The 15,329-nt window shown below is 24.3% G+C and overlaps 1 protein-coding gene across 3 annotated transcripts in view; it reads right to left on the reverse strand.

Moving 5' to 3' along the window:
* Positions 1–15,329, reverse strand: part of LOC100214900 (phosphatidate phosphatase LPIN1) — a 65,846-nt gene that overhangs the window by 27,540 nt on the left and 22,977 nt on the right. For all 3 annotated transcript variants that reach the window (XM_065795337.1, XM_065795335.1, XM_065795336.1), the window contains 4 exons: positions 3,951–4,043; positions 2,062–2,153; positions 1,518–1,623; positions 1,286–1,425 (listed from right to left, as the gene is read on the reverse strand). In XM_065795337.1, coding sequence (XP_065651409.1) covers positions 1,286–1,425; positions 1,518–1,623; positions 2,062–2,153; positions 3,951–4,043 — 431 coding nt within the window. The remainder of the gene's footprint in view (positions 1–1,285; positions 1,426–1,517; positions 1,624–2,061; positions 2,154–3,950; positions 4,044–15,329) is intronic.

Below are 15,329 nucleotides of genomic sequence, written 5' to 3' on the forward strand. Positions count from 1 at the left end.
ATCAAATAAGTGAGTTTCTGAATCAGAAACTCAAATAACTTTCTGAATGTTATATTAAAACATACCAAGTTAATATTGTCTAATTGTTATTATCATTGAATAGCATTAGCAATAAAGACCATTAACAATTTTAAACTTGAAATTTTAAACTGTGGTAGAGGTGTATGGTATATGCGGTGGAGGTGTAGTGGTAGAGCGCTCACCTCATAAACAATAAGTTCCAAGTTTGATCCCCACCAAGTCCCTGGTAGTACCGCACTAAACTTGTTTCTCTGTGAAGCAGTCTTTTTTATCAAGGTTTGTGTTTCACAAATAAAGAGTTGAGAGAGGGTTGTAATCACAACTAAAGCAACCTCCTTGTTTGTAGTGGCCTTTTTGACCTTGGAGAGGTGAATTACCATAAAAAAAATATATATATATATAAAAAACTGATTTTAAATTGAATGGAACGAATTTTAAACTTGTCAAATGACAGTTACACATTACTTGGTAATGTACTTGGACAATGACCAAAGGATGAGTATCTGGGTGCCAAGGCTACCATCAACAGCCTGATTCACATTAAAAGAGAATCAAAATTTATACGATGCTTCTTGTACTTCTAGTTTTGGTTATCCACATTTAGAAAAATATCTAGTAACTACAGATTATCAGAAAAAGTTGGAACTGATGAAGCTGATATTTGTGGAGATGTATTTTTTCTGGGACATATTACTAATGAAATAATCAAATATCTTTTGTTGAATTTTTAAAGAAATATTTTTTATATGCTTTTTATTAACTACTTATTTTTCATTAACTACTTATATTAAATAGAGAAAACAACTTTTCCCGTACACTAATCGTAATCATTAGCAAACATTTAGAGCTCATCAAACTATTGTAAAAATAAGTTAGTTGAGACATTTTCTTTCATATTTACCTGAAAAAAACTTACAATACATGAACATAAGGTTGTTTAGAAGCATAAAACTAAATAAATATTTTTAAAATGAGTTACAAATTTTACGTTTTAATGATGAACTACAAATTTCAGGTTATAATATAATGACAGGTATGCCTTATATTTCATTATGATTAATAACACATTATCTATACTCCAATGCCATAAACTCAACTTAACATAATCAATATTAGAGATAATTTCTTTTTTATATAAATAAAATCTGTTGCCAATATATTGACAAGAGCATTTCCACAATTTTAAAAATCACAACTAACACTCTTTAACTACCATACTTAAGCCATAATAAAATAAATAAACACAAATATATATAAAAGAAACCTGTGCAAATAAATATCAGCAACATCTTTGTCAGCAGCAAGAACATCAGCTAACAATAAGCCTTCTGATTCTAACTTTTTTTCTTTAGTTTTCTTTCTTCGTTCTACTATAGTTACGCTGCGAGGAGTTTTTGGTTTATTCTTTTTAAAAGTATTCAAAAGTTAACAATAAGCAGTTCGATGTTTACAAAAATAGAGTTGTTGAAAAAAAGATTAAACAATAATAATAATACCTCTGGTAACTGACCCCACAACCATGTAATATCTTGTTCAACTGCATTTTCTACTGATGGAGTTTCTGTGTCACTGAATACAGTGCGCAAATGTGACTCTGATGGACTAATAAAAATAAATTTAAATTTCTTATGCATATTCATAACAAAACGATATTATATAGCTTTATTCAAAATATTGACATACTAATATTTCTTTCTGCATTTTGAAGTAAACTCATAAAATAATTTCTCAGAAAATAAAGTTAGATAAAACCCTGTCAAATCTGGATATTTAAAATAATTTTAACAAGATGATGTATAAAACAAAAATTTATCTTGTTTAATGGTAAGCATTAAAAAAAGAAAACCAGATATTAGAAAAAATCAAATCAGATATTATAGATTTTCTCGCTTAACCATATTTGAGCCCAACAATAGTTCGATATGCTATTAATAGACATCTCTATTACGAAGTGATTTATTTTATATATTGATTGACCATGTTAAACAAAAACTATGTAGACCCACTATCAAATATATAGCATACAAAATTAATTGCTACCTCATTGATAATGGAGAAGATATCGGACTATCCATGTCAGAAAGAGGATACTGCACTCTTGAAGATGTCAAATCAACAGAATATGACTTTAACTAAAAAAAAAGGAAAAATTTAAGATTTTAGATAATAGCAAACTATTTTTTAAATTTTTTAATAGCTTAAAAATTCATTTTAAATTTTTCAAAAATTCAAAAAATAATTTTCTATTTATTTCTTTTATCATGCATACTTTTGTTTACCAAAATTTTTAACATAACAGAATAATCTAGCTGAAAGATATATATAGTAAAATATTTTTCAATTAAATATTAGGATAAACTTTGGGAGAATATATAATAACTAGAAATGAAAATAATGAGATTTTTGAACTATTTTTTTTTAAATCATCAAAGCATCATTCACTATATTAATGGATTGGTCATACAGTCTCACATAATGCTAAATTTGCAAAACTATTAATGTAGTGCATCTTCTTTTTGTATCACAAAAATAGCTGCTACATGCTCTCTCAAGTGGAATTGTTGCATAAAGAATGTAACCAATTAGCAATATATAAAAAGAGGGTAATTTTTTATTTAATTGATTATAAAAATTAAATTAGGAAAAAAAAATTTTTTTTAATTAACACAAATGCTACAGTTGATTATAGTTGCATTTTTGTTATTAACAAAAAATCTTTTTTATTTTCAATTTTATAAATAATGGTAAGTTCAAGTTTATAAATAATGGAAAATAATTTTACCATAAGTCACTAATATAAAGAATTAATAACATTTAACATTAATATCAACAATTAATAATATTGAAAAAGCACAATTCACCACAAGTAATATGTTTTTTATTTATTTTGACTAGATATCACTCTTTTTAAATTCAATCCAAACATTTTTCTCAAAAGAAAATAAAACTAAATTTAACGATCAGACTTTACAGTCTAATTTGTAAACTTAGTTTTATTTTCTTTTGAGAAAATAAAACTAAATTTAAAACTTTTTTTTGGAAAAAGACTTATTTGGAAAAGAAATGATTAAAAAAGTTTATATTAAGAAAATATTAAGAAAAATAATGCTGACATTTAAAAAAAATAAAAACTTATTTTAATGACTTTTTAATGGCACCTTATTTGAAATAAACCAAGTATAAGTTTACCAAAATCAATGTTTGCAAAGATTGTGTAGAAACTTTACTGTAACTTTCTTTTGTTTTATGACTAGTTTTATAAAGATTTCATAACAAACTTTTATGTATATTTTATACTAACTTTTTATATAGTTTTCACCACAAGATTTTGTGTTGGCTTTATCACACTTTTTCTTATAGCTTTCCTCACAACATCTTGTACAGGTTTTATTTTGTCTATATTCACAAAATTGTGAATATGGACAATAACAAAATTTTAAAACTCATATATGATGACAAAAAAGCCAAAATATAGTATAACCCTATACACCCATACTAATAGCTGAGCAGCCACACACTAAACAGCCTTAAGTTTTTGTAAAAGTTAAAAATTTTATAAAAAAGAAATCTTTCAAAACAATATTTAAGGAAAAAAAATGCCATAAAGATAACTTTAACAACAGTCAATCTCATTTTTATTCTTATCTCTTTTAGCAAAACTTTTGGTAAATACCAAAATATTATAATAAAAAACCAGTTGTCTCTAATTATAGTAAAATTTATATAATATTAAGTAGTTTGTTAAATAGATTTGATTTAAAAAACTAATTGTAATGTATATTAAAATATAGAAATATAGTTCAAATATTTTAATTGCATTAAATAAATAAACATTGCAAAATTATGCAGTTAATGATTGCATAATTAAACAGTTAAACATTGCGCAATTACTATATGTAAACTTCTGCAGTTTAATAATTTGTAAATACCTTTTCAGGTTGTTCATAACTCCAATATTTCTCATTCTCTGCATAATTATGATTGCCAGGTATTGAAATACTCTGAGATTTACATAACACATTCTAAGGATAAAAATTTAGCATCTTGATTAATAAAAAACAGAAAGTCATTAAAATATTAACCCTTGGAATTAGGAAAAAGATTATTTAAAACTATTTAAAAAAACAACCATCATGGTAGAAAAAAATTTCTACCATGAAGTTTGTTTTTAAAAAAACAAACTTCATGGTAGAAATTAACAAAAAAACAACCAGTTCAGAGTAAACTTTAGAAAGAGGTAGAAATTATTTACAGACTAACAGCTAATGAAACTACATAAAAAACCATTATTTAAAATAACATTTATATTTTATATCAATAGATAAAAGAAAACCTCTAATTAAAATTATTTAAAAAACTTATTTAAAAGTATATTATGTTGGGTCTCAAAAGAAGTTAAACTTTATAAAATTTCTAAAATAATAAAAAAAATTTATGAAAACACAAATTTAAAAAGTTTATTTAAAAAAACTATGAAAATATGTACTTTTTTATTTTTTGTTAAAAAACTATAGTTTTTAACCATAAATTTTAAACTAGTAATCTTTATATAAAATGATTTTGTTTTTGGATGTTTTATAAAATTTCAGTTCTTTTGAGACCCAACATGACATGATTTTAAATAAGTTTTTTAAATAATTTTATTTATAATTTTTCTTTTATCTATTGATATAAAATATTAATGTTATTTTAAATATTTGTTTATATATATATATATATATATATATATATATATATATATATATATATACCATTATTTAAAATAACATTTATATTTTATACATATATATATATATATTATATATATATATATATATACCATTATTTAAAATAACATTTATATTTTATACATATATATATATATATATATATATATATATATATATATATATATATATATATATATATATATATATATATATATATACATATATATATATATATATATATTTATATATATATATATATATATATATATATATATATATATATATATATATATATATATATAGATATATATATATATATATATTCAAAATATAGGTATGCAAACTACCAAAGAACTATATATTTTCTTCTTTATTAATACGTATAACCCTTCACTTTAATAAAATTTCCAAGATGATTAAAAAAAAGAAATAAATAAGGAGAAATTAAGGAGGGCAGTCAAGTTTTACCCTTTTTTAAGGTTATTTAAGGACTTTTAAGGAGGATTTATTTTTTAAGGATATTTAAGGTTTTTAAGGAGGAGTGGGAACCCTGATATATATATATACATATATATATATATACATATATATATATATATATATATATATATATATATACTATATATATATATATATATATATATATATATATATATATATATATATATATATATATATATATATATATATATATATATATATATATATATATATATATATATATACATATATACACATATATATATATAACTTATAAATAATATATATATATGTATATATATATATATATATATATATATATATATATATATATATATATATATATATATATATATATTATTTATAAGTTATATATATATATATATATATATATATATATAAATATATTATTTATAAGTTATATATATATATGTGTATATATGAGACATTGCTAGGCTATCCCACACACCCTGGGGGGAGTGTTGCAAATTCATGAGGCCCATTCGCAAATTTAGGGGCCCTTCTGAAAATTTAAGGAGTTGATTTTTTTTTTAAGTAGTATGTCTAGAGGCAGAAACGCAAATTGCTTTAAAGGACCAACATTTTTAGGGGGTAGATATCATTAGCGTCCATCTCTCTTAAATTCTTTTGTTTGCAGAATGTTCTGGATTAAAAAACTTGAATGTCACATTGATTGGCTTTTGATTCTTAACTGACATCTGTTGCTGGAGGTAGAATTTTTGTTCACCAACCCAAATATTTAAATTTCTTTTTAATTTTAAAATGCAATTGAAATAACAATCAGGTGCAAATTTTGAAAACTGAAATATTGCAAAAAAATTACAATTTTAAATTTGATTAAACACTCTAAAACAACTAAACAATTAGGTAAAAAATAATTTCAAAAATAACTATTAGTTTAAAAATTATTAAAAAAAGATTAATTAATTGAATCATCACTAATCAATAAGACAACAACAAAATTCAACAAAATTCAACAAAAATTAAAAAAAAAAGTGCATTATGTATATATATATATATATACAGGGACAAACCCAGACCTGTTTTGATACCGCTGGAATGGTATAGGCGCCCAAAAACAATTTTTATTTTTCAATTTTCATTTTGCTTTTTTATGAAAAATAGAAAAAAAATTTCAGTTTTAAATGCAGTAGTATATAAATAATTCTCAGTTTATTTTAGCTACCTCATTTTTTCTTTTTGCTTTTTTACATAACTGCGTGACGAAACTGTTCTTTGGTTACTAACTGGACATAAGTTCAAAAAAAATGAATGTCGTTACAAAACTTAATTTTAAAAACTTGTTGCAAACTTTTATAACAATGGAATGTATAAAAAATTTGCTTTTTCGAAACATATAGAGATTTTAAAATATCTATTCAGAGTTTGATTTTTCGGCAATTTAGATATAATGAGATTTTAAAATACCTATTCAAATTTTGGTTTTTTGGCAATTAAGAGTAAACTGCTTTTGATAATAAATGAACAAAAGTAAAAAATTTCAGTCCTCATAACTATCGCACAAGTTTAATTTTTGAATGAATGAACTTTTGATCTTTAGCTTGCTATTTTAGTTTACATGAGAAAAACGAAAAAATGAAGCGTAAACTTTTTCAGAAAGTTTTGTTTCTTTTTAATATTCTTTTGACTTTAAAAATAATAAAAAAAAAGATTTCAATAACTTAATAAAAGTTTTATTAAAATGTGATTAAAATAACCCATAGTAAATGTAATTTATTTATTAAACGTAATTTTTTAAATTATACTTAACGATTTAAAAAAAAATTTTAAATATATGTTTTTCAAAATATAATATGCTTTTTAATCAAAAAAACATAACATTTTTCAAATTATGTTTACCGTAATTATCACTTCTTTAATTATCTTTAATTTAAAAGGCGCCTTTAAAAATCACTTTAAAAATTATTAATTTTTAGTAAAAGTTAAATAAACAGATTTGCTAATATCTAAATCAAAATTTTAAAATTAAAATAATAGTTAATAAGTTTATTAAATGCTTATGTTTTTAATTCAAATACAAGACGTAAAACTATTTTGTTAATTTTACAAATATTACATTATTTAATATACGTAAATATATTATGTAATGTAAATATAGATAAAAAAATGTATTTAAACTTTCAATTACTAATTATTTAAAACATTAATAACTACTAAAATTAAATTTACTAAAATATAGTTGATAAATGTTTAAAATACTTTAAACTATTTTTAATAATTGTTTACTAATAGCGTGGCATTTGCAACAAAAGCAGTTATTAAGTCAATTAAGTCATTTAGCAAGTCTTAAGTAAAAAAACTTATTGTATCTAAAGTAACATTGTTCACCAGTAAATTAATGTATTCAAAAAAATGCCTTTAAATGAACTCCTTGTTATAGGATAAAACTAAACAAGATAAACATAAATGATTATTGAAAAAATGATGCTTAAAAATTATTGTCGCAGCACCCGTTTACGTGGGGGAGTAGGCGGGGGAGGAGGAGGGGGACTCAAAATCATTACCCCCCCCCCCTCAACATTGCCACAAAATAAAACGGTTTCCCCAAATAAACTCTGGGTTCTTCACTGATATATATATATATATATATATATATATATATATATATATATATATATATATATATATATATATATATATATATATATATATATATATATATTTAATATATATATATATATATATATATATATATATATTTAATATATATATATATATATATATATATATATTTAATATATATATATATATATATATATATATATATATATATATATATATATATATATATATATATATATGCAGTTGTGGTGCGGTGGTAAAGCATTTACTTCATAAGTGAGAGGTTCTGAGTTCGATCCCCATCACGTCCCTGTTAGAACCACGCTCAACTTGTTTCTTCGCGCAGCTGCATTGATCGTCAAGGTTTGTGTTTCAGAGTTTTAGAGTTACAGAGCTCATCTGTTGTGGCCTTCTTAGCCTTGAGGAGGTGAATAACAAAAAAAATATATATACATATATTTACATATATATATATATATATACATATATATATATATATATATATATATATATATATATATATATATATATATATATATATATATATATATATATATATATATATATATATATATTAGGGGTAGTCAATTTAGGGAAATTTTCAAATCTAAAATACCATACACTCTAGATTTGCGGTAAATATTAAAAAAAACTCCCAAAAAGTTTGGACTCAACAGGACCACTCAATCCTTACCCACACTGGCCCGCAACAAATTCAAGATTGATAAAAATGTCAACGAAAACTGTTTCCAGATCCTTTAAGAACTTTTTTCGCACATCACAAATCTGTTGAAGTTTAAATCCTAGCTACTCAACCTAGATTTTTAAATGACTTTCAAATCGACCATTTTTTCCTAAAAACATCAATGTCCGTTTTAAATACTTGGTAGGATAACTAGATCATTTGTGTATATTTCTGGTTTTTAATTAAAATAATTTTATATTACTAAATAGCTAAGAACTCTATTAAACTAAATTAATAAAATTTTGAGCTTTTATCACGTAATTATAAATGGAATTGACAACAAATGTGAGAAGTAATAACTACAATATTATTTATGCATTTAAAAATAGTCTTTATCTTTGACACCTTTATTTTTTGGAAAATTATAAACTAAGCCTTTAAAAATAAGTATTGAGAATTATACTTAAGATATGCCCAACAAATCAGCAAATCACGATGAATCAAGAGTAAAAGTGTGCGCACCATGTGGGAAAAAAACAATTTCAAAAAAAAGTCTTAGGAGTTTGCAATCACAGAAATAATAGCTGAACAAATTAAAATGTATATAAATACAGATTTTGACATAGCAAAAAGCAAATAACCTCTTAATATATGTGGTACCTGCAGAATAACACTAAATTAGCTAGACAAAGATGTTGAAAATAGAAAATTAGGAAGGTTTCTATAAAATATTGTTCAGGTAAATATTATAAGCTTTGACATAATTTATATATACATATAATATTAAACGAAGAGAGAGATATTCCTATTCAAAATTCATAGGTAATGAAGGTGCAAATTCAATTACCATTTGTTGGTATTGCAAATCAGAAATTGGAAAAGGACTGTCCCATTATTGCAAGCAAACAAAATCAGCAGAAAATATTGAAAAAAATTTAAACAAAACCTTACCAGAAAAAGAAAAAGACCAATCAAGAAATTCATTATTTAAAACTAAGGCAGATAATCAAAAAGCTTCAAGTAAAAAAAATATCTGCTTAGAACCTCATTCAAAAGGCAGATACAAATCACAAATTGTTTTAAAACCTGATATAGTCGAAAAAGTTAACTTTTCAAGCAAAAGCTTGAATAACTTTCAGGTAAATGCAGGAGTAACTTCAAATGTGATGGAGAAATTTACTTTTTAGATCCAATATAGGTAAAAAGGCTGTACCTGCCAGTCATAGAGAGCAGGCATCAGAAAATACTAAATCTTTGAAAAGTTTATATTAGGTTACACAAGATATGTTTGATGTAGAGGGTGAATCTAAAGAGAAAGCAAAGAGAACAATTTGTTGGGCAGATTCAGAAGATATTGTGGATGCCATGATGATAGCTAGAGATTAATGAAAAAGTATACATTAAGGTATCATCATGTTTTATATTTACATTAAAATTTAATTTAATAAAAGTAATATAATTTTCAGAAGTAAATCTGCTTAATTTAGGTAATGGCTGACGGACGCCAGGGCTTTCTAAAAATCTGTGCAACAATTTAACCAGAAAGTTATCACCCAGAGCTAAATCCTGAATTAACTGAGGATGAAACTGAAGTGTTTAAAAAGTTGGAGGAACTGAGCCTTCCTAACTTAATAAGATCCTTGTATTCTGAAGGGGTACAGCTAGCAAAAAAGGAAAGTTAACAGGTGTTCACAGAATAATAATGCTTTATATAGCACCTCAAATCAAAGAATCTTATGAAAACATGAAACTGCTGTTTACTCTAATTAAGTTAGATAGGATTCCTTTTGTTTTTGTAGCTGATTTGAAATTAATTTTGGTTGTTAATGGTTTAAACACTTCAACAAATCCTTGTCTAAATTGCTATGTTAAATTACGGTCACTCCGAAGATTAATTACACAGGAGGACGAAAATATATGTGATGTAAACTGCAATTTAGATATTTCTTCGAAATCTTTGCGAACATATGGTGATCTGAGAAAATGCTGTGACAGGAAAAGTTAAACAACATATTTAAATTATTTTATGTTCTCATTGTACTAACACCCGTTTAACAATAAACATTTAATATATGTTTAATATATATTTTATTAAGTTTCAGCTATTAGGAGGAATAAAAAAAAGACTATGAGTACAGTGGGCCTTTTACTTTATAATGAACCAGATTCTATGTTAGTTATAGCTAAATGCTCTCTTCCTGAATTACGTTTAATAAAAGAATTTGTCAATCATGTCTTTTGGAAGGGAATTTTACCACTTTTAGGCAGAGAAAAAGTCATGCTATGGCCCTTAAAGTTGAAACTGATTTCAAAAAAATACCAGGTGAGAGTTTGATAAAAATTTAGACAGTTTTTACTAATTAACATCAATATTAGTTAATTCGTAATTTTTGTCTAGGGTGAGGTTTATGAAGGCAATGCATGTCATAAGCTACTTCAACATGCGGATAAACTTCTTGAAGCTGATATTCTTGGTAAAGTTAGTCTGTTATTTTGTTGCCTTTAGTTTCATTGCTAAAAGCAATAGACAATGTTGTCAAATGTTGTTTTGGAACTGGAAATGTTTCTCACAATTTATCTCATAACCTGCAAGTTTTGAAAACAATGTTTCAGGCAACAGATTTATCTGAAACTCTAAAAAAGAACGTAATTCTTGAACACATTGAACAATGCCTTTGTGAACTAAAATCAGATTATGGACTAGGACTTGTATCTGAACAAGCCGGAGAGTTAATCCATAGGGAATTTTTAAAGTATTGGTTGCGATATCAAGTTAATATATCACCAATATGTCGTCTGGGGAACGATCGATGAAAGCTGTTGTGGAATTTAGTTCTAGACATTTATAACATTTTTATTTTCTATTTATTTTAATTTTATTTGTTTAAAACCCGCTTTTTGTTAACATTAATTATGAAATTAATGTTAAAAAAGGTTTTTTAATATTAATTACTTCTTTTAATTCTAATTCACTTAGCAATTGTTCCAATTGGATTTAAAGTATGCAACAGTGTGGTTTTATTGTGTATTGTAGATTTATAATAACTTTTAGAAGTATCACAGATAGCTAAAGTAATTTATAACTAATAACAACTTTATGACTCACAGTTTTCTCTATTACCATATGTTAGATAAAAAATTATGTTTTGAAATAATGACTAAATTAAAAGTTAGTTAAAAATCATGGACAAGCAGCTAGGATTTTAATTTCAACAGATTTGTGATGTACAAAAAAAGTTCTAAAAGGATCTGCAAACAGTTTTTGTTGACATTTTAATCAATCTTGAGTTTGTTTAGGGCCAGTTTGTACCTCCTAAGCACTTTTTTTTTAAATAAAAATTCTCAAAAACCTTCAATAATCGCCGATTGCACAGGTCCAGGGGGGAAGTTTAATTACAAAAACTTGTAATTTTTTTTTTTCTGGGTTGTTTATTTTTACTTATATATTTGATTAAAAATACATGGTATCATAGTTTTTTTCAAAAAATATTTTTATTTTTGTATTTTGAATTGAAAAAATTACAATATATGATTATCTACTTACCGCATTTACGTTACTGACAAAAGATTATAACAAATTATCCAGAATATTTACTTTTAATTTTATTAATTAAAGGGATCCCTAAGTGCCAAGACAAGCTGTGTTCATATCATAGGTAAACATTAGAAAATAAGTTAAAAGTTAATTAAACTTTCCAAAGCAAATTATTGAATGAGATATTACTAAAAAACTTTTTAATTTTAATGCCATTAAATTTAATTTTAATGCCATTAAATTTAATTTTAATGCCATTAAATTTAATTTTAATGCCATTAAATTTAATTTTAATGCCATTAAATTTAATTTTAATGCCATTAAATTTAATTTTAATGCCATTAAATTTAATTTTAATGCCATTTAAATTTAATGCCATTTTTTTACTCTATGACTATTTTTACTATTTAAATCCAACCTGATTAATGCGCTTATATTCGACGTCAATAAAAAAAGTTTCTCTTAAAAAACTTAAACCAAGTTTAAAATGTAGGGGTTTCCCCTTTGGCATTGATTCTTTTAACATGTAAAAAAAATTCATGTGTTAAAAGAATCAATAAAATCTTCCTAACTGGAAAAAGATGAACATATCATTTCCAAAGTTAGTTCCTTGGTCTTGGTTCTAGTTTGTTATCTGAATATGAGCCAGCCATTAACAAGTACAAAAATGGTTATGTCAGACTTGGTCTAAGAGTATCACAAAAAGTGGACACTCATATGAAGCACACATGTTAATTTCTTTTACTTATGTTAAAGCTACTGTTACGTACAACTCACAACATACCTACTTAAAAACAGTTTTACTTTAAAATCAAATACGTTATATAACGTATTTAATTTTACATTATATCATAATATGTGTATCTTATGAAACTATTATTGATTGGAAATGGAAATAAATGTAAACTTAAACAATAATTTGTGCCAATTAAACTATTTTCTTATTGAAAAACATTTGTCTAAATATCAAAAAGACCAATTTCAAGTATTATTTAAAAAATACAAACAATATGTTTAAAAAAAACCTTGTTGATCAGAGTTTAGAAACAATATTACCTTAAAATTAAGGTTGCAAGGTTTAAATACTTGTAAGGGGAGGAGGGAATAATAGCATTCAAGAAGAATGGGTTTTAAACTTTCCTTGATCTCCATTTTTAAATGTTTAGAGATTTCTTTAAAATTAATTAATTTTTTCAATAAATTTCAATTTATTTTAAGATACTACATAAAAAAAAAATTTTTCTTATTTTTATATTAGGGACAGTGGGCCCCAATTAATCAGGTATACATGTTCCCAGGCTCTGATCACTATAATTTTTCGCAAAACATTCTCATTTGATACCAGTATCAATATTTTAATTCTATTTAAATTTAAAGTTTAAATCTCTGGAAATTACCTTGAATACCATAAATCCATGACCTGTCCACTCCTCTTTTTTTTTGAAAGAAGTAGACAGAATTTTCTTAAAATTTAGATTATTATTTTTCAAAGTATCATGGTTTTGAAAATGCAAACTGTTTCCGGTGGACATTTTTTTCAAATAAGTTATTTCTGCTACAGTGTATGCTGGTAGGAATAGTGCTACATTGACAAAGGGTTTGGCCTGGGGCAGTATTCTTTTTTTTCAATATTTCTTTTTTTGAAAAAGCTATATGGTGTAAGGATAGACATATATATATATATATATATATATATATATATATATATCAGGGCTTGTAATGAAGCGAGCGCGATCGCGCTCCGCTCGTAAAACGCGCTCGTAAACGGTATTTTCAAACGTTCTAGGCGCGATAAACAACGCTCGTTCAGCTTATAACGAGCGTATAAAATAACGCTCGTCCAATAGTTTGGGATTATTTTTTTATTTTCATAAAATATTTAAAAAAGATTTTTTATTAAAGATATACTATTATCAAAGCACTAATATAAAATATAAAAAGCACTACGTCATTCTCTTTTGCACTACTGTAATGAATGAGCAGTTTGAAGTCGTTAATAGTCACTAATTTCTATTATGGAATGTGCACGTGGAAACACAATGTGAATACAAAAATGCGCAAATAAAATAAGAATAGAAAATTAGAAAACCACTATAAGAAAATTAAAACTTTATTTTTAATCTATTTAGAGTATTTTTAATCTTGTGAAAATATCAAGTAAGATTTATTTGATTTATTGTTTGTAATATTCCACACATCGTTTATAATAAAAATAAATATTAATAATAGAGTAATTTTTAAAATTAGTTTTTGTTTATAGTATAGGTTTTTTTATTAACTATTATTTATTTTAACTCAAATTTAAAACGATTCTGTTGTTTAGAATGTTCGCAATCGCATTCGAAAAGGAAACAAAGTAATAACGTCAACATTTATTAAATGGAAAGTTATTATTCTAATTTATTATTATTTCAAATTATTCTTGTGTTATTTTTTTAAGGTTAAAAAAACGTAATTTAAAAAAGAAATTTTAGAAAAAAATTAAATAATTAATTTGAATAAAAAATATCAAAAAATATAAAAACCATTAACCGTTAATTAAGTTTACCGCGTAACATTTTAAAATGCATATATCAAAACAACGAATCAAAACACTAAATTATACTTCAATACCAAATCAATAAGAAGTTGCGTTTTTGTTTGATATTATTTTTTTATTAATATAAATAGTTAAAAATAAAATCGCGATCTGACAATATACAAGAAGTTTGGAAGTATAAAAATCTACTTCGTTGAAGTAGTTTCATGAGTGTGATACTAATTCAAACATTTTTTGACGAAAGAATTATGTAACAAATAAAAAAAGATATAAAAAAATAAAAAAGCTTTTTATGAGCATCGCCTTCAGCAATTTTCACGATCGCGCTCGCCGACGTTATTTCGAGCGCACATAATCACGCTCGATGAAAACATTTTCTAATTTTACGAGCGCGATTTAACACGCTTGACGATTTTCTTCATCACAAGCCCTGATATATATATATATATATATATATATATATATATATATATATATATATATATATATATATATATATATATATATATATATATATATATATATATATATCATTTGATTTGGGCAATTTGATTGTGGCAAAACACTCAAAATGTTATATTGGTTTCAAACCATAAAAGAAAAGCAGTTCTGTAAGTTCTTAATCTTTGATATTAATGATTTTTATCCATCGATTAATGAAAACCTACTAAAAAATCCAATAACTTTTGCAGAGCAGCATCTAACAATAAATAGCGAACAAAAGAGTTTTATACACCATGAAAGAAAATCATTATT

This window comes from Hydra vulgaris, chromosome 04 (assembly GCF_038396675.1).
Source record: "Hydra vulgaris chromosome 04, alternate assembly HydraT2T_AEP".
Classification (NCBI taxonomy): Eukaryota; Metazoa; Cnidaria; class Hydrozoa; order Anthoathecata; family Hydridae; genus Hydra; species Hydra vulgaris.